This window comes from Heliangelus exortis, chromosome 6, assembly GCF_036169615.1.
Source record: "Heliangelus exortis chromosome 6, bHelExo1.hap1, whole genome shotgun sequence".
NCBI lineage: Eukaryota > Metazoa > Chordata > Aves > Apodiformes > Trochilidae > Heliangelus > Heliangelus exortis.
Window position 1 is genome coordinate 28882013 of NC_092427.1, and position 21393 is coordinate 28903405.

The window sequence follows — 21393 nt, forward strand, 5'->3', positions numbered from 1 at the left end:
GTTCTGTTTGACATTCATTCATAAAATTTCATTCACACCAAAGTAAAACAAAAGTGTCATTGCTAAGATCCAAATGAAAATGAGTAAATAAATGAAGTTTGCCTTCCTTTTTTTGCATGTGTTCTTCCCCTCACACTTCCCAGAGCACTGGATGAAGGAGTAGCATCTTCTCAAGAAGCAGCAATACAAAGCATCATGAATATGGTTCTCCAGGCAGTAGGATCTTCTGTGTAGTGGGTATCCTAACCATAAAGACTACAGCAGTAGAGCAATACACATTCAATCTTTTCCTTTTTAAGATCTAATTCACTCCTATTTTCTAAAAGGGTGGTTTTAGTATATTATTTCTTACCTTACAAAGAAAAAAAATTGTAACAGTAGTTTGAAAGAAACTTTTTGTTCCCATAGGTGATCAGTCACTGCTTTTCCTAATACTGGATTTTCATCCTGTCTGCACTGTGCTCTACCAGGTGTGACACCTCCCCCTGGAGCTGCAGGCCTCAGGAGATGAGGATTCCCTATCAGATCTCTGCAGCCTGTGGGGTAGGTTTCCTTCCTGTTGTGGGTAGGGACCCCCCTGAGATGGGTCCCTCATGACCCTCATATTCAGAGCCAATGGAGGACTCTTTCTCCACAGTTCTGATCTATCTACATTAGGGGAAAAATAAAATTAACTCTCAGCAAACTACAGGATAGACAGCACAGAGGGCATCAGAGTTACCCTCACGTTTGAATTGAATCTCAGACTTCCCAGACTAAGATGAGGGAGGAGGGAAGAAAAAAGAAAAGACTAAGGCAGGAAAACCAGATGTTTGACTAACTGGATGTTCTCATAAGAAGTAAAATTCTTGGTATCAGCCATTAGGGTAGCAGATGTTGCAACTTTCCTTCTTAAGGGAACTATACTCCAGCATGTTTATTAGCAACTAAATTAAAAGCTGCCTCTGATTTAGGAGTGGGAAGAGACAGTGAACAGAAAGCATTTATGAACATGTGTTCATTCATACATTTTTACAACTAAATCACATTTGTTCATCCTGTGACAATGTTTGTGCTTTGGATTCCACAATTCTTGGAGAAAATGGACAACTAGTAATTTGCACACAGACAGCAATTACGGAGAACAGCAAAATTAAGGAATATTTTTTTTTTAAAAATTGGAAACATTGAAAAGGCAAATGTTGAGATTTCTCATACCAGGGAACATGCTAATGAACTAGACTCTGTTTTGAAAATAAGAGTAGTTTTCTACCATTCTAAAAAAATAGTAATCAATTTTAATATTTTAGAAATAAATTCTATAGAATATAATCTCTGAGTTAATTCTAGTTTTTCTGAGTATTTTATATCAAATGTTCAGCAACTGTAATAAAGTAGGTAATAGGATTACTCTTTACTCCCAATGGGAAAGTATAACACCCCTAAACACTTAAGGATTTCCTATTATCAGCCTCTTCTCTCCCTGTTCCTGACTGCTTCAGGAAATTAAACAACTGGCACAATGAACATGAACATACAACTCATGAGCTATAACTCCAGAGTTTGTTATTTACCAAATGCCTTTAAAAAAACATCATGGGTCTCTCTTGCTTTAGATCTGAGTAAGGGCACCTGCTTGGCTGCCAGAGTGGCCTTTGCAAGGAGTTTCAACTGAGAGAATTGGCAACAGAAGACATGAAGGGGAATGACTCCCTGTTGCTGCCAAGGATGGTGTTGCAGGCACACTACAGTCTTGCTGCTCCAATGTTAAGCACTTGGCAGGTTTTTTATTCAATACAGGTTTTACTCTAATTTTCACACTGAACTCTATTGTTAAACTTTTGCTCATTATTCTGCCCATGGAAAGGAAAGCTTGCTCCTGCTGTGTTTCACATTAGTGATAAAATTTCTATTGAATTCTGAGCTCTATCTTGCTTTATTGGGAAAGTGACTTAGTTTGCAGTAAAAAATATTAGTTAGAATGCCAAAGGAAAAAAAAAAAAGACAGTATTTTGCCTGGTTTTTGCAATGGTAAATTTTGCCAAATCCATCGAATTTTTTTTAATCACACAATTTCCAAGTACCTTACATACTAGAGGACAGAGAATGGAAGTGACACAGCATGAGAAAGGCAAAGCCAAGACAACCAAGGTCTCCTGTGTCTGAGCCCAAAACTCTCTGTGCAGCCTATCATGTTTCTATTAGAGTCAGGAATATCTGAAATAGTAAAAAACATAATACATGTTCTGTTTTGCATATAAATGTTGTGCATGTACAACCTTTAACAAGCTGTGTTTTGTGAAGATACCCTCAGTTGTTAGGCAGGGAATGCTACATGACCAGTTTGTTAGCACATTTACTGACATTCAACACCCAGATATGATTAAAAACTTGGACCTGGACCTGAAGTTAGCAATCCAGTGAGTAACAATACCTTGCCTGGTATTCCTATTACATGGAATTTCTCTAGAACTAAGGTCAGTGAGCAGGCTGAACCATATGTACAGTAAGAGATGGTTACTATGGCAGTGTAATCAATGGCCTTAAAATAAATAAATGTCAACTCACAATTATGATTCACTTACAGGAACTTAAATAAATGAAAAATAGTAAAACTTCAGAAATTTGTAACTTTCTGTTCTAAATGGCATACAGCTTATCAAAGAATTATTTTTCTTTTTTAAAGAAAAAAAAAAGCATCATCAACTTTTACTGACCGCCTTTTAATTTTTTAAGGTAATTCTAATGTGTATGAGTTACAGCTTTTAAGAAATTGCACTTGCTGCAATATTGTCAGAAAAGTTGTAATTCTATGTCCAATGTCGGTTAAAGCTTTTTATGTAAGTATTTAACAATGCATTTTTTCCAAGAGAGGGAAAGTTCATGTTATAGGCAAAACAGTGCTGGTCTAGTGATCCATGTGAAAATTTTGGGTTCATTTCACAGAGAGAAATGCTTTTGTTATGAATCAAAATTTTTCTGAACTATGTAGTGTATTCATAAACTATCTGCCACTTTATTAGCTGCCTTCTTAGGAGTGATTATCAGTAGCGAGATAATTTGGGGAATAAAGCTGATACAGCTCCCACTAAAGGCAACATTTCCACAAATTATAGACTGTTGATATAGAAACAAATACTGCTGTTTATCATTTAGGAATATAATACTTGTAACATGCAGAAATTAAGGTGACCCATAATGAAAGGATGGATTATCAGCATGAGTATTAACCAACGGGGAAATGGAACATAGTATATTAGCCCAGAAAATAACATTAAAGCATTTTCCATCCCAAGATTTAAGTATATTTTTCCTTATATGAAGAGTACTTCTAAACAAAATGCAAAAGTCTAATTAAGGGGTGAAAATCCTGACTCTCACCTGATTTCTACAGCCTACTCCAGATTTTTAAGTTAAAGTTGTCTGGGTTTTTTTCCTTAGTGTGAGTTTATTTCTGTTAGAAGGCTTGTTGATTTTTCTAGGATAGCTACCAGGAAATTTCCATTAATTTTAAACAGACTTGACTTTGTAACTTATTGCAAGAACTAAACAAGATTATATTTACTTTGTATCCTGAGATCACAAAACATCAGATTGGGTCAGAATAATGGTATTACTATTTATCTAGATTATCACCAGGTAGTTGAGAATATTTTTTTTCAATATAAATCTTTATTCTGCACATTTTACTGTGTGGCTCCCAGGAATCACCTACTTAAGAACTCCAGTTCTTCATATAGTTTCTGCCTTTTCTGCCCTAGCTGTTACAAGCAAGTGTTAAGAAAATTTCGCTGTACTCACCCCTGGTGCCCCAAGGGCACAGAACATTCACATCCAAGTACTAAGAAATTTATGCAGATCCTAATATTAAGGAGGGCTGGGGTCTGAAGGCTGTGCCAATGGAAACACCGAATGGCCATTATCTCAGTATTTTAAAACTAGCTGAGATGTATTTTATAAAGTTAATCACCTAGTGTGCATGCTAAGATTATTAAAGATATTTTTCATGTGAAAGCACAGGGGCCAAGAAAACAATTCCTTATTGCTCAAAAGGGGGTGAATAATGAAACACAGTATTTCATTTAACTTTCCCCTGAGAGAAATACCCTGGTAAAGCAGCCAACGTGCTCTGAGGTTACAAAGCTGCTCCTGATTCACAGCTACTGTCCCAGCTGAAGTCGAAGGGATTTGTGCTTTTGGTGCTGGTGCCAGATTCAAGTCTGCTGTTACTGCAAGATGCCTATGTACAGAGAGACCTGATACAGTTGCCCACAGTATAATGAACAGAATAAAATTATTCTTACATGAAAAACATTTTTATGAACAAACATGTTTCTCTTTAAAACTAAATATAAATATTTGCTGGAATTGGAGAGTATTACCTGGCTACTCAGCCTTTAAAGAAAGAGACCAGATAGAGTGTTGTGTGACTGAGGTGAAGAGGCTTAAGGAACTGCTGAGCCAGATGATAATGAATAGGACTGCACTTTCCCAGGAGATGGAACATGTTCCAAGTGTGGAATGCAGTCTCTCAAGAACTAGGACTGTGTTGAGTGCAGTTCATATAAAACATGTAGGACTTCTTGTGGAAATGAGTAAATAAAAAAACCTTTCCAGCTACTACATGGAGTAAAAATATTTTGCTAATTTAGCATAAAAATGCCAAGATTTCATATAAAACCAACTAAATCAGCTTTTTTTTTTTTTTTTTTTTTTTTTTTAAAGCATATTTTGAATCTGGCAGTTTTTCTACTGGAGTACTGTACACAATCTTTTAAAGAGCTTCTACTCACTGTTACAGAGCTAAAATTTACACCGTGTTTACATGCATACTGTTAACCACGTAGATTTAACACAGATAAAAACTAAGATGCTGATCCTTATTTTTCAAACAAGACAGGTCTACCTTTTAAGCCACTTGATGTATAATAAAAATTTCAGTATTACAAGAAAAAAAATGTTGAAATAGACTTTGAAGTAAAAATAACACAGTGCAGAATTATCAATGTAGAGAAAATCAGGTTCCTATACCTCCTTTTCTAGAAGAAAGCAAGATAAGTTAATTAATTAAAGGTTGAGATACAGCATGTATTTTAATTCCCAGTTCATTTAAAAACAAATAGAGTGTACAAAGTAATGAGTACCCACACAATGCATGTACTGTTTTGCTTGCAAACTGTAACAGAAATAAGGTTGCTGAAGATAACATTTCCTCGCTGCCTCTACTGATTCCTAATTAGACCAAATGACTGTAAATTTATGATCCACAAAAACCAACCTCATATTTCATTGAAACTGCTAAATATTTGGGAAATCTAGATGCTTCATCAAAACTTCAAGCAGAAAGAGTCTTCTTTTATAAATTACCTACTGACATATTCATAAACTGGCTTGGGAAAAACATACAGGTTTTGTTACAATGAATTTTAAGATCTTACATATACCTCAGAGTCTGGAGCTATGGCATTTCTCCAAAGTAATTCACAGTTCCCGTAGTTAATACAGTCCTGCAAAATGGCACTAAAGTGCATAAGTATCTGAATGTTTGTTGGGATAAAAAGGTGCTGTGCAAGCTTAAGCTGCTTCTTTGCCACTATATACAAGATCATTTTTCTTTGGGGAGGGGGAGTATTAGTTCTGGAATGCCACAGATTTTAATTTTGATAGAGGATTGTCTACCTTTCAGCTTTCTAGAAGATGTAAATGTCCCTTTTCTGACTCTTCTGTTTGTCAAGAACAGTAAAAGAGCAAATAGAACACTCAAAAATGCGTCTCAAGACAATTTACCAGAAATAGTATTTTACAAAAGAAAGAAAAAGAAAAGAAAAAAAAAAAAAGAAAAAGAAAAAAAAAGAATGCATGGTAATTCAGATGAAAAGTGGACATGCTCTTTGTAACTAGCTATGGATAGTCTGCTCAAATGAACATGTTCATTTTTTTCAGAACATGACTACTTCTCTACCATAAATAAAATACATACAGTACAGAACAATTAAAACTTTTTTATACATTAGTTACTTTTACATTAAACTTACCATCTTCTCAGATATGTTGAAAATTAGGACTCTAAATATGATTATTTCAAAGTATCAGTTTTAACAATCTTGCACAGGCCCGACAATCAAAAACATGAAGCTTTGATTCAGATAGCTTGGCAGGTTTCACATACTTTGATAGGTAGGCTACTTTAAAATATGTTGGATGTGTTTTTTACTTATCCATTTTATTTTTATCAAAAGACAGTTTGATTACATGAACTGTTTTTGTGCAATACCACTGCCAGTTTAGCTTGAGAAAATAAACTGTGTCTGGAACATTGACTATAGTCCAAGTGTTGTCTACCTCTTAAAAAAGTAAGATTCTAGGAAATCCACAATGAGTGCATTTAATACAGAAGTCAGTCCTAGAATATTTCTAATATTAAACTGGTACTGTTTCTACCACTGGTGGTTTGATGCACTCTTCATGCAGTCTGCTCTTTTCTGGGAGGCTTAGTGAATTCTCAGCAAGGTGCTCTTGTACACGACTGTCGCCGTTCACAGCTGAAACAAAACCATCTTGAGAAGGACCTTTCAAGTATGAATGAAATTCCACTTGAGGGTGACTTGGCCTGTGCTCAGTGTATAAATTGTTACATGGAGCACTGCTATCACCTTCAGAAGATGAGCAGCAAACAATGACTGAGGGGTTTGCAGAAGGGTAATGAGGGCTGCTAAAAGTTTCCTCCGACTGCCGCGTGTAGTCAATAAACTGTTCTGAAGTCATGTTGTAAGGCACCAGAGAAAGACTGCTGTTCTTGACAGCATCCCTTTCCGAGTAAGTCTCACTGATCTGGTTAGCAGTGCCAGCAACATGGTTCTCTATTTGGTAATACAGATTTGAAGAGTTAGTATAGTATGAAGCATTTTTAGAGTGGTTTTCATGCACAGCAGTTCCATCAGAGTAGCAAAGGACAGAAGAAAGAGGCACCATATCAGCATGGGAGCCCATGTTTTCTACAAAATCATCTGCTTTTTCTTCCTCATCATCTTCCTCATCTTCCTCTTCCTCTTCATCATCATCTGATTCACTAGGGGCTAAACTCTGTGTGCTAGAATCTGTAACTCCACTACAAAAGCTACTCCCATCTTCCTCTTCCTCCTCTTCCCCTGGGCAGTCCAAGTCCTCAGCTGCTTGAGAATGCATAACCGCAGCTGGAGGATCTGTTTCAATCTCGAAATTCTCTGCAATTGAATATTCAACTGGGTGGGGTCCTGGACTCATCGAACTAGTGTGTGCACTTATCTCACTGTGGCAGCCATTTAGTGCTGGAACTTGCTGCTCTCTGTTTTTCTCCAATTCAAGTTTCATTATTGTGTGCAAAAAGTGAGTCCGCACACGGATAGGATTAAATTCAATTCTACCTGCTGTGTTGCTACACCCTTCTTTAGTACAACCACATGGAAAAGACATACGATCCACCTTTTGAAAGAAAAGAATACAGATTAACAGCATGTAGCACCAGCCTGGCATTATGATAGAACCTAAACAGTCTAGACAAACAACAGTGCAGTGAGATTCACCTGGAGAAGTGTTGTGGACAAAGCTAACAGAAAGTCAGCAGGTTAGCCCTGGAATATTTAGAGATAGTCCGCTTTGTTTCTGTTTCAGACCTGAAAGGATTACACAGTGGAACAAAAAATACCTGGTTTTTCTATTTATGGATCTGCCACAGCTTTATTTCCTGCTGTGCTCAAATCCTGCCAAAAGCATTATCAGAAGAGTCTTAAATTTGGTTACAATCAGGCAAAAGAGAAACCTACTAAAACGAAAACCTTTATAAAGGTCTTACATTAAGTAGTGTAAATTCAACAGACTGTGGGCAGAATTTATATATCTAATAATAGCCATCTTAAATATGACTGAATGCACAAGTTAGATAGCTCAATTACCTTGAGGTCTCTGATTTTCAGCTACATTTTAATACCTAAACATCAAATCCGGTGCAGAGGAGAACCATATAACACAACCTAATACATCTTCCCACATGTTAAGACAAAAACAGAAGCAGCAGAGAGAATATATTCTTTACAAGAGCAGAGCAAGCAAGTTAGGCTTGGGCTTAAGAAATTATGAAAAAAATGCATTCAGGAAGAAATTAACTAAGCTGTATAACAGCAACTGCAGAGAATTAGTTGAAACATCTTTTAAGGAACGTTTTGGACATGTAAAGCAGTACATAGAACACTATGTAAATGTTCATCATGAAATACCTGCAGTGGCAAAACTGCCTGCTTACTGGTGGATGTATTTTTTAGTGCCTACATGCAAATTTATCATGCATGCATTTTAAGTATCATTGAGTTCTCATTGAGTATGGACAATTACTCATATTTGGACAATATGTGAATTGTCCCTTCTGAAATATGCAGCCTGCTAATTCTTCTGTTGTCTGCATCTACACGTATGCATTGATAGAGTATTTGCATAGGGAAAAAAAACACCTAAACAATGTATGTGCCTAAACCAATCCAAAAGGCAGATGTTGAAGGAGATTGTTCATATTGCTCACTATATAATTTTAAGTCTGGGCCTTCAAAAACTTTTTTGAGATCCACAAGTGTTGTTAATAATTAATTTCCGGTAGCTATAGCTTTAACAGCAAAAAGTACAGATACCCCTATCCCTCCCATTAATAGTTAAGTAGCAACAAAAATATAGACATTTACCTGACATTTTATGCCTGCAAGACTGCAAGTGCAAGTTTCTGGATCACAGAACACACGGCAGTCACAGCCACAATCCTCTCTGGACAGGCGGATGGCCCGCAGCTCGTGCTTTTCTTCCACATCAATCTTCTTCACTCCGGAAGCTCGGAGCAATGCCCTTCGCTTTTTTGTTGGCAGGGGTTGTAGAAAGAAGTACTCATCTACTTCTGTGTTGTCTAAATCAATGTCGTCATCAGAAATGTCATCCAGAGTCAGGGTATTTGCTTCTTCAGATTCCACTGTACCGTTCTTTGTCATCTGTTGCACAGAACAAGTAACAGTCTTCAAACTATACATGCATTACACTCACCTATGTGTAATACATACCTGTTTATGCAAACACACACACACACGTGTGTGTATATATATATATGCATATATAAATATATAAAAATACAGTTGTTACAGAGACAAGTATGTGTAATGCATTATGAATGTGGAAAGCTATATGAAAAATGCTGCATGCCTACCAGGAAGTTCCAGAATATGATTACATATGGAGTGAAAGGCAGTTCTTGAACATGTGAGTTAAATACACATTTTTAGTCTTTTGCTTGTCATGATGCTATTTTTTTTTTCTAAGCTTCTAATTTCTTACTTGTTCTTTACGTCCCTTATAAGTTATTGTTCTTTGACAGATCTTTGCCTTTCTAAAATACCAGTCTTTTCTATATTGTTTCATAAAGTACTTTTTGAGCCCTTAATTGATCCAGGTTCCTGCTTCTTTGAGATCCTTCACTATGCCTTTTGAGACAGCAATTACAGTACCAACACTGTTTCAGATTATGATGCATCACAGATTCATAGAATGGTGTATTTGGTATACTATTGTCTGTCCTCTTCCTCCTTAGCCTGACAAGCTGATGTTTGTACAGCTGATGTCTCAGAGCAGTATTTCCACTTAATATAGGGCAGATAACTATTTGCTTCCTGATTTGACAACTTGAAGCCTGGAAGTCACTGAATTTTGCCCCTTCCCCCCTACATCAATACAATACAAACAAACAATATATGTTTATTTGCAGTGTCTTTCATAGCACTGATACATACATCTCTTCTGAAGTTCTTTCTACTCCTCTTTGGTCCTGAAAATAATCCGTTTAACTTTGTCTTTTCATAGATTTTAGTACTTCACTAACCAGCTCAGGTTATTCTTGGGTAGTAATTGAATTAGTAAAATTAGAAAAAAGGGAATTAAGTTGTTATCCCCTATGGAGGATCTTGAGAAAATTTTATAGAGGATTCATGCTTCTTTCTGAGGGAGATGAAATTTTGAACCTTTGTAGATGCAAGTATCCTGGCATGTATATATGTATAGTCTAGCTCTCAAAGCTTCAAATTTAAATAGCCATTTCAAGCACAAACATCTAGTGCCACTTCCATAAGATAACAGGCTTCTGTACCATTCACTTATAACTCATCTCATAGAGAAATGGGTATATATTCCAGGAGGAAAGAAAAAAAAACACCAAAACCCAAAAACCGCACTGACAGAATATACTGCACATGAAGCAAGTGCAGTTATATAATTTGTTTTGTCATACAATAAATATTTTTCTGTTATTATTGTTCTGTGCAATAATTTTGCTTAAAATGAAAAAAAAACCAACCCAAAAAACCAAAACAAAACCATCCAACCAACCAAAAAACCCCAGACTCCCAGTGTTTCACCCTGCTTTATGTAGTGTTCTCAATTGATGAGATTGTTGGCCATTCATACTTTTATTAAAAAACATGGTTCAACTATGTGATAATTACACACTGGTGAGGTCTCAAGTCTTGTTTGCACTAACAGTTTCATCATGGGCAGCACAATGATATCACAAAAATGTCCCTATAGAAAAATAGCCATTCATATTCTTTCTCTGTTTTGCCTTATTTACTTGCAGAAAATTTCATCTTGGTCTGTTATCCCAAATACATTTTTCAGATGCCAATTTCAATACAAGTTAAATACCAAAGTCATAACTAATCTTGCCTGCTTTTTTGTGTTCTTCAATGTTTAGACATCTAACAATTATCATAGTTAAGATACTTCCTTGTTCTGATACTAAATACTGCTGTCTCCATCTGTTTTATTTTAATTAACAGTTTGGTTTTTCCACAATCTTTGGCATGGTACCTGTAATTCATGGTATTACTGCATTACTTGTTGCTGAACCTCTACTGACTGCTTACTCTTTTTTGTGCTTAAAGTTTGTGCTTATAGCAACTCTTCCTGTAAGACAATCACAGAAGAAAAGTCCCTAATTACACCTGACTTGTACAGCCAGGTTAACAGCAACACTCCTCCCCTGAAGGAGAAGAGTCCCAGTGTCATGACTGGTAGTGCAGGGTATGTGTACACACGGCACAACAAAAAATTCTCACAAGATCAGCAGTTCAGCACCCTATTTCAGTTCATTCACAGCTGTTTTGCTACTCCACAATTCTACTCTATAGGCATTATAATTTCATCTCTCTTTTTCATGTATTCTGTTCTCAATCTTTCTCAGGAACTGCACCCTTTGGAGCTTAGTGCCTTCATTTTATTTCATGTTGCAATTAAATACCATGTCTATTATCCCTATAACATTCAAATCCCTTTATGTGCATCTTCTAGCTCTTTCTTCATCTTAAATGCAGCCATTTTCAAAATGTCCTCTCAAACTTCCTTCAGGTTGTTTGCTTACTCTATTTTCTATTATTCACATCACTTTACAGTGGCTTGGAGAAGAGCAGCTAATAGCTCCCTGCTCAGTTCTGCCTGACTCTGGGACACTGAAGACTATTTAGACAAGGTATTTCAATGTATTCATTCTGTAAGGTAGGAAATAGGAAATCAGCAAGGCCCAGTTGTCTTAAGCAAATTAAACATAGTCAGTCCTGTATTCTATATTTTTCACCAGTTCTTTGATTTGCTTTTGTGAAGGAAAGTGTTCTTTACTGTATTTTTTAAATATGTATTTATATATCTCTTGAATAATCATGTTCAATGGACTGGTTTGAAATGGAAGTTTTCTGTTCCCTATTTTTATACATGCTCTAGAATGAAGATAAATATTTAATTTTCATAGATTTAACACCAGTAAGATGTTACCTTTTTTAAGCTACTCTCAAGACTCTGAAGACCTCACCACAATTTCTTAATATTTGAATTGAAACTTTGGAGTCTGCTTACTGGTCTCAGAACATGCTAGTAAACAACTCCCACATCAACTCCTGAGAATCAATAGGGAAAGAATCCCACCACTACTGAAATAGATGTAGGGGAAATGAGTTTTCTTTTTAGTGAGAGGAAACAAAATTAGGACAGAGGGAGTAATGCAAATCAGGCTTTCCTTATCCACTGAATACTTACGAAGAGATTTTGCAGGAACTTTTGAGTAACAGTAAAAATTATCATCTATTCAAGTGACTGGGGAGAAGGAAGAACACATTGTATTTGGAAAAGAAACAGAGTAGAATCTGTGTCTTAAGAGAAAGACTGGGCTGGAGTGAAGTAAGTTAATGAAGAAAGGGGATCCATCCCAGCCAAGAGGAGAATTATGAAAAGGAAAAAGAACAAAGTTCTGCTCCATACTGATGGAGGCTAAAAGGCCTCATCCAATCTGTAAAGCTAAATAAAATCTGTGATTTTTCTTGATTTACTTTCTAATATAAAAAGAAAAGAAAATGTGAAACATTTGCCTTACTATTCTTCACTCTTTTGAGCTGATTCCTGGAAGTCAGCCAAGGGTTCTGCACAGAGGCATTGGTTACACTGACACAGTTCAATCCACACTTAGTGCTCTGAAGTCTTGTGAGATGTTCAGAGGTATCTGGTGATAAGTCACTAACACTGTAGCCTTTGGTTTCCAGCCTGTCCAGATATCTGTCTTTAATTTGTTTTTGTCTTTTTATGTTTATGGCTTTTATGTTTGTTTGTTTTCACTACAAGAGTTCAAATTGTATGAACTAATTAAAATCTATTTAGCTATTAAAAAAAAGAACCAATTAGGAGACCGAAAAAAGTAATTACAGTAATAAGGGTCATTCTATGGGAAACTGCTGAAAGGCATTTCTTAAACTTGGAGGGTGCCAGCTTGCTCTAGACAACTTGTGTCTGAAACAGAGATAAATCACCACAAAAGAAAGGGCTATGGAGCAAAGCAGTTCAGTTGCAATTCTAAATATTGCTCACTTATAATTAAAGGATTAATCTGAAAAAGAGCCCAAAATACATGATACAAGCCATTATACATGAAGTGTTTCATCTGCTACAAAACAAAGAGAAGTTTTGCTTCCAGTTTTAAACAGGCAGAAGGGACATTTCCAAGAACATAATCCCCTAAATATAGTTTCTTTCATCTCCTATGCTGTATTTAAAAAGACAGGTTCAAAAATGTGGCCAATATTCATTCTGACTAGCTAAACTGATAGTGAGGTAATTTGTCTGACAGATTTCTTCTCTATCAGAGACACATCCTTTGCTGAAATATTGACGATACATGAACACATAAATGAGTACACTGAAAAAAACCCAACATTTTTAGTATTGCTGTTTCTTACTTCTTGCCAAATTTGCTCAAGTTGGCCACCAAACCAGGCTGTTTCACCTTCTGTCCTTAGGATGTTACCATTCCCTTGTCTAATGGGGCACTGTGGAAGGGCCCAGAAGAGTCATTCTCTTCCTGATGCTTCCAGACTTCTGCTGGACACCATGCTCAAGGCTAACTTCTACCACTCTCTGCCTTCCTTTCCTCTGTAGAAAACAGGGAGTAAACAACAACCTCCCTACAAAGTTTTTTGAGGTACGCATCAGTAAAAACTACAGTAGCACTTGCTAATACTGAATAAAATCATGTCTTCAGTAAAAAAGTATTGTTTTGATTGAAAATGGAGTTGACAGAAAGGAAATGCTTGGGTTTTTTTAACACAGACATTGGGCCCATAAAACTCTGCCACTGCTCATTGACACAAATAAAGGAGGGATCAAAATCTTAAAAATTTTTTACCTTTAATTTTAGAGAGTTGAGTTTTTCCTCCCTCAGATGCTCTCTTAACATCTCTCTGTGAAGCCTCTCCTGTTCCATTGCAAACTCTCCCAGTGTGTACTGGCGCACACTGTTGTGGCGAGTGGACATCCCCAGCGTGCTGCCCCCTTGGCTGGGAACACTGGTGAAGCCTTGCCTCCTCGTGAAGTAATACACAGTAACACAATTAAAATGGACATTTTTTGTTCTCTTTCTCTTCTCTCTCTTCAGGATTGAAGAAGCTGGAACAGATGCAGATTACAGGATGAATGAGAACTTGCAGTCACAGAGAAGATTTACCACTTGCACAGCCTTTCCATTTACCTTAAAAATAGCTGTGTACACACTGAAGTTCAGAGGTGTGCAGTCTAACTGAGGAGATAACTTTAGAAATATTTACCATACATGCAGGCCTAGAAACCATTACAAACTGCTACAATGATGAACACCATTGTCTACTTTGGAAGAGAAGTTTTTGGCCAGGATATCTGTGTTTTACCATAGCATTATAAAAACATTCTATCCTTTTACCTAGGGAACCAAATAAATCCCAACAAAAAGAATTTCTTGCACAGTGTCACCTCAAAGCTCAAAGACAATGAATGATCCACGGACTTGCTCCTTTTCAAAACCTTGTGGACAAAACAAGGTTGCAGAGGGCAATAGTGAGGAGAACAACAGCCCTATGGTCTCTCACAGGTCTACACAGACTCTCAGTATTCTGTCAGCAAGGCTCAGGTGTAGAGATCTGTAACTACAGCTTTAAAGAACTGGATCCCAATTGGCAGCAAAGATTTCTAATGTGAGAAATTATTAAGAAACTATAAAGGCAATAGGCTCTGTGTTTCAGACTGTCTCCAAAATTCATATCATCATCATCATCATCATTACAAATTAAGAGAGGAATAATGCTGAGTAAGGACCAAAACCAGTCCTTTGTCTTTACCTTCAATCCTTTTTTCTGCTGTGTAGAATTCTGATACAAAATTAAAACTAGTCTTTTCTAATGCTTTTCTGATTGCTCTCACATTCATGCTCAGTTTTCCTTATACACATATACAGTATCATATGAAATAGATTCATTTAAAACCAAATGCCAAATTTTAACTGTTTAATATTATTCTTTTTTTTCTACAGATACTTAGTAACTCCTTCAAATGATACTGATTATTGCTCCTCATTAGTAATAGTGGGGACACATAAGCAATAGAGAAAGGTAAGAAACTCCTTGATTTTTAAGATGAGCAGCCTGATTTATTTGATTTATTGCAAAATGGCAATAGGATGTTGAGAATGTAGATAATAAGTCTTTGCTTTGCAGTTTAGAGACAGCAATTGGGCAAATGTCAACGGGAAACGTAACAGCCAGAATTCAGGCAGTAAAATGATATAAAAGGGGCCTGACCACTCTTGAAAGACTTGGAAGCATTCTACAGAAGCAGTAAGAACAACAAGATGCATGCTGGTAATCTAACATTGCACCAGTCCTAAGGACTGGAAGTACTTGGCCTTCAGCCTCGGTTTCGTACCATCGTAGCAGGTTTATTGTCACAGTTGAAACATGGTTCATTCTCTAATATTATTATGTAGTGAAATGTAAATCACCACAAATTAAAAAACCCCAGACTTTTAAATGAATTAATTCAGCCAAAAAGTAGCCTAACCTACCCATATGAAAAAAAGTACACTAGAAAATACACTTCTGTAACCAAATTACAGACACTGTGCCCTACTGACAGAATTGGAAAACTATTTGGAATCTAGTAAACCATAAAATAGTATTATTTTTCTGATAGTGATAAGCAGCCTAAAGTACAGATTACTATATAAATAACATGTATTCCTTTAGTTATGCTGCAGGTATGTTAGACTGTAAATATAAAACAGATAAATAAGCTCAGGTCCTGAATTCACTCACGTGCTTTCAGTGAAGGGTGTTCCAAAAAAGGTATAGAACAATACACAGGGGAATCAAAATACAAATCCTATTACATTAGGTATTTTAAACTTACATCCAAGTTTAAGCAAATCTTCTATCAACAGAGCCTGTCAAAACTATTCATAGGAATCCATTTTGGGGGGAAGAGTGTTGTTTTGTTAGAGGAGACCAGTTAATAGGAGTGTGTCATTTTTGCATTATATTAAATATTGCATTATTTTACTGCTATTTTTCATGTATTTTCAATTTAAAAACAAAATTATCTTTAATAAAACCAGACAGGCTAATTTTGATATTGTGATATTCTCTTTCAATATATAAATATAAAATATAAATATTAACATGCACCTATACAGAAGTGCATATTAAAGAATCCTGCTCCTGCTGAAAGAGGTATCTAAGCCAGTCTGGGATGTATCCATTTTCTGTCAAAATGGTATTGATGTTATTTGGATCTCAAATGGATGTTGCCTTTATTTTGGAAGAAATTAGACAACAAGCAGATTTTTTTTTACCAAGTAAAAGAACCAATCACAAATGGAATGAGAGATGAAACTATAGTAAAGTACTATAGGAACGAAAAGATCAAATGTTAACCTTAAAAAAATACATATATTTGTGCTTCATGAGGAAATAGGAGGTAATTGTGCTTGTAAATTATCCAAGGTAGCAAATGCCTTTGAATCTTCATCCCACACAAGGTCTATGTTTACCGTAATTTATTTTAGGCCTTAGCTAGGGAACTCCTGACTGTCAAGAATATCAAATGCTGAAATAAAAATGCTTCCATTTTTAAAGTCTGTCAGTCTCATTATGGAAGGTGAATCATACTACTTTCTATACACAGAGAAATCAGCCCTAAGTTTTATTCACGTTACAACCTTGTAGATAAATGAAACCAGGCAGAAGACTGTGATCTAACTACTTCCAGCTGAAAAAAGGAATGTCATAGACAATTACATGAATGTACTTTTCCACTATGTGCATTTTTTGGGAGAGGTGGGGGTACCCATGTGTATGCTGTCTAAATTCAGAACATTGATTTCACACATAGCCATATGTTTATGCCTAAAAGTTTGATCAGCAGTCTCTGTAAGGTTGTAGTTGTCACGAGCTGTCTTAAAGAACCCATTAATGCATTTCTTCAGCACTTTCATAGTTCTTAGCACCTGAAGTAATTAAATTACCAGTGCTGCACCTTCAAAGTTGCTTGCTTGGGGTTTTTTAATATATAACTGACAAAAATTGTGCTAGAATGGAATTAAGCTGAACTTCAAGAAAATGCTGTAACTTTCATGCCACCAGCACTAAACGCCTGTGTTTAAGGCAGCTGACATGCATTTGTTGTAAATGTTCTTAAAATTCATGGTTGTATTTATTAACATTTTAGTTCCTAGTCAGACAAAGTATATAATGATCTGTGTAAGTAAACAACCACGTAAACATTCAGAGCTCTCAGACTGCATTTGTTTTCTGAAACACATCTTACCTTTTGGGTTTCTGCTTTTGCACCCCAAAGCTTATTACAAGGAAGAGCTAAGGCTCTGTGAATAACTCTGTAGTCATCTCTTCTGTTTTACTGCTAGGAAGCAGTCAGAATATATTCATATTTATGAGAATGTTGTTCTCAAGAGCAGATCAGTTGTTGCTCACATGCAAAAACTGCAAAATATCACAGGATTTTGTTTGGTTACTCAAAAGCACAGACTGGAGATGTCAGTGAGGGGACTGGAGAATTGTGACCACTTTAGTTACCAAGGTCACAAAAGGAAGCACACTTGGCACTGCCAAGGCACTATATTCTTGCTCTACTATACTGCCTAAAATCTCTAAGCAGAGGGCTGCCTTAATGTGACCTCAAATTATTACATATTAAATGGAAATGTTGAACCTTTTCCAACATCAGGGACAAAATAATCTATAATTCATTCAGTCCTTTTGCTTCACACCAACTAGAACTCAGATTTTCAGATCATCTTAACAAGACTCAGGGTCTTATGTCAATTAGAATGTACCTTTATTTATTTACATATTTATGAAACAGATGTAATTACTGCTAAGGACACTTCTTAACTCAAGACAGAGCAAGACATACAAATTATGTATTTTCTGATATATCAGGCAGCATGACCATATGCCCATATGTTTGGTCAGTCTCATAAAAGCATTAACGTGCCATCTGCACAAGTGGTATTAGTGGATGCCACTATCATCTGTTCTGAGCAAAAAAGGTGAAACAGTCAACAGGAACTAAAAGGTTTTTCTGGAAAATGAACACTACCACCTTGGGCCTAGCAGTTCATGGCAAGTGTAGGCATGGGAATATTCATCATCACCTATAACAATCCTATGGATCACACTTATATCCTATGAGACTGAGAGATTCTATGGAAGGAAAAAAGATGCCATTCTCATGTATTTAAGCAATTAAATACAATTTTTAGTTCCATGTTTCAAGGTAACATGGAATTAAAATTTTTTGACAGATACGCAAGTACTGTAATGCATAAAATGTCTGCTATCAGAGGGAAAGATGATACTGTTAAGAACACAATTACTGCTGCAGAACCAGTCTCAGAAAAGGTCACTACATCTGAACAAGGTCTTCAGACATTGGCATCTTCAGACTGTCAGAATTCCTCATCTGAAATAATATCTACTGCTGAAATTTTGATTATGGGCATCTGACATTTGAGTGGCTTAGTTTCTGGGTTTAGAAGAACAGAATCCAATTTAATACCCTTCCTGCAATTGGCCTGCCTCCTCATGGAATCAAGGCAGGTCCTGCAGGCCTATCAGCTCCTTGCCAGCTGTAGAAGCAGCTGCTGCAAGATTCAGGGCTGTGTCTGAGCACAGCACAGTCCCATCCATGCAGCACTCGACCCAGGCAAACAGCTCATCTGCCTCAGAGACCATGAACAGCAAACTGGCAGCTGTCTGTAAACAAAGTTCCTGAAGGTGAGGCTGAAATAATTGAAGGAAACCTTAATAGCAAACGATTTTTTAACCCAAGCATGATGAACACACCCTGGAAACACAACCTGCTCTTTGCGCTTACCCTTTTGCTACCTTTGTTCATGATGTGCCCACACACACACATGGTAGGATGCATTTATTCATGTGTTTCTCAGTTATTAACCTCTCTCTTTGATACCAGTTCTCTTTACCCACTGCAGTTCTAATTTATTTCATTACTACATATATTTCTGCCATTTCTCTTTATGCACAATTCCTGCCTTATGCACTTGTCTAGCTATTGAACACAGAAGGAATCTCTGCAGTTTCCAGAATATAAGAACACTTCTACAGTGAGCCAGAGACCTGCAGAATAGTGTAAAGCCTACACAGTAGCTATCAATTTTTTAAAATACAGCCCATCAGTTTTCAGTATTTCTGTGAGAACATTTGTCAGTCATCAGCTGTAGTACAGAATAGACATAATTGTTCAGCAGCCATTCAAGAAATTGAGATTTCAGTGATTTATTCATAAAGCTGCACACCGACATTAAACAACCTTTGTCTAACATAAGACAACCTTTCCTACACACCTCTACCTCCCCACAGCATCACCCCTCCAAATTACAGATAACAGCTTGGCTCAGTAAGGCTGCATGAGCCCACCTGTGGTTTATGAGACTTGGGGAGATAACTGTCAAAAGATTAAAAATAGAATAAACATACAAACATCATTATAGTTCTTCCCATAGGTGGCGCATTATACAACATCTACGCTGGGACAATAAGGCCTAACTCTTATTACAATATTTTAATTAAAATGGTTGCAATTTAAGAAGGTTACATTTTATATATCAAAAGAAGTGCAATTTTTATCACCCAGTAGATAACAGTAATGGCACACAAGATGGTTTATGGATCCTTCTCGATAAAGACTGAAGTGGATTTTTCCAGACACAGTGTGTCCTGTATGTCTGCATGAAACAGGAGGGACCACTAATTCATCCTGCAAATATACTCTTAAAATAAAGCTTTAAAGTCAAAACTGAAGAACATGTCAATGTAAAAAAAATAAAATACAGCTCTCATGAAAATAACAATAGCCTTAAAAATAAAAGCATTTTGTAAAACAGCTTCCATGGCCACTGTTCTTTCTCACTTAGGCTGCTGTGCCACATAAATCTCCATCACGGTGACAATTAATGGGAGAAGAGCAAATATTAGGAATAGCAGTTTGACAATAAACCTGCCCTGTCAGATTCATCCTGGCTAAAGTATGTGGTACAAAGCATTGATTTGTGCTGGAATTCTGACACCAAACACAGCAAGCGGGGAAATACTTTCTGGGTTTCGAAAAAGATTCCTCAACAATGACAGTAAGAAAATGAGCCATTCTAGTCACATGAAGTTAGAGGATAAGGAAAACCTTTGTTCATCAACACTTAATAAAAGAATTAAGCAATTTATATATCAGAGAGGTTTAAACACATCTAGAAGAAAATGCAACTACACAAGGGTGAAGAAAGGTGGAGCAATATGCGGATTTGTAACAATCCAGTGCCAGTATTTTCCTCCTGCTGCAAATAATGATTGCCATCACCTTATTCCTACCAACAGGCTCAAAACTATAACCATTTTTTGTACTTCTGTATTGCAGATAAAATTTATCTTTTACTTTATGTATTACTGGGAGACTGAAGAACTTTATTAGTGGCTCAGTTTTCACAGGTTATTCAAAGTTATGTATCAGCAGCTCTCTGACCCATACCAACACATTTTCAAAGCATGGAGTGGAAAGCTAGAAGCAGAGGAGATTCCTACTGACCTCTGCACATGGGGATGAGCTGTTTGTCTGTTGGCACTTCCCACACACAGGAACCACCCAAGCTAGGAAGTCTCCAGCCCAGAGAAACAAAGGGGGAAAACACTGGTGGGTGCCATCTGCATCCAACATCTCCAGCCTCTGCCTCCTTCAACAGCTGGTATAAAGTTCTGCAGCTGCCTCCGGTGCCCCTTCCATTTTCAACTCAAGATGTATGCTCTGCTCTTTCCCCTGAGAATAACCATTACTTATTTATTATTGAATATGTGAAAAAGGAAAGGCCCAACCACTCAACTCTTTCCACATTTGCGAAGTTCAGGTTTTATCGTATTTACTTGTATTTCTTATGTCGTGGGCCCATCCAAATTCCTACATTTGTAAGAAAACTCCTTTCCAAAAGGGAAAATCAGTCCAGTGTATCCTTATGAGAAACATCCAAGTCCCATTTGTAGTGAAATAGACAGATGGAAACACAGTTTTCCTGAACTGCTCTCATGTCCTTATAAAGCACTATCCAGATGCACTTTTTGTTTACCTTTGAACATCCTCATTTTGATCTCTGGGCAGTGGAGCTACAGCAGTGTGAAACCAGTGAATGAAGAGTGTTTCTTTCTGCATTTTAAGTGGCCAAAAGAGCATCCCAACTCTCCTACCTGGGAGAAGACCATGTTGTGGTGGTATTTGTCTAGAAAATGCAAAACCTGCTTCTTAGTTTTACAAAATCCTGATAGGAATGACATCTTAAACCTATCATGCTTTTCAAACATATTTTACTGAGAAAACTGGTAGTTCTTTGATTACAGAAAATAAATAATCGCAGTTCTGGCTGAACTCCAAGACATAAGCACTTTCTTCTGCTGTCTCAGCTATTCTCCTGATGTCAAAGACACATTAAAATAAATGTGAACCATATGGCTACCCAGCAGATTACCAGCACTCTTGCATCAATGACGGCAA

The 21393-nt window shown here is 36.7% G+C and overlaps 2 protein-coding genes and 1 long non-coding RNA gene across 6 annotated transcripts in view; 2 read left to right on the forward strand and 1 right to left on the reverse strand.

Moving 5' to 3' along the window:
* The window catches only part of GALNT3 (polypeptide N-acetylgalactosaminyltransferase 3), a 29817-nt gene extending 28669 nt beyond the window's left edge, over nt 1-1148 (forward strand). The window contains exon 13 of the mRNA XM_071747473.1: nt 409-1148. The gene's annotated coding sequence lies outside the window, so the exon portion shown is untranslated. The remainder of the gene's footprint in view (nt 1-408) is intronic.
* Nucleotides 1149-5046: 3898 nt separating this feature from the next.
* Nucleotides 5047-21393, reverse strand: part of CSRNP3 (cysteine and serine rich nuclear protein 3) — a 93443-nt gene continuing 77096 nt past the window's right edge. For all 4 annotated transcript variants that reach the window (XM_071747469.1, XM_071747470.1, XM_071747471.1 and 1 more), the window contains 3 exons: nt 13703-13962; nt 8688-8984; nt 5047-7440 (listed from right to left, as the gene is read on the reverse strand). In XM_071747469.1, coding sequence (XP_071603570.1) covers nt 6400-7440; nt 8688-8984; nt 13703-13962 — 1598 coding nt within the window. In that variant the 3' untranslated portion in view covers nt 5047-6399. The remainder of the gene's footprint in view (nt 7441-8687; nt 8985-13702; nt 13963-21393) is intronic.
* LOC139797729 (uncharacterized) lies at nt 13956-16459 on the forward strand. Its single transcript, XR_011726569.1, has 2 exons — nt 13956-14635; nt 14858-16459. It is a non-coding gene; the product is annotated as an uncharacterized lncRNA (long non-coding RNA).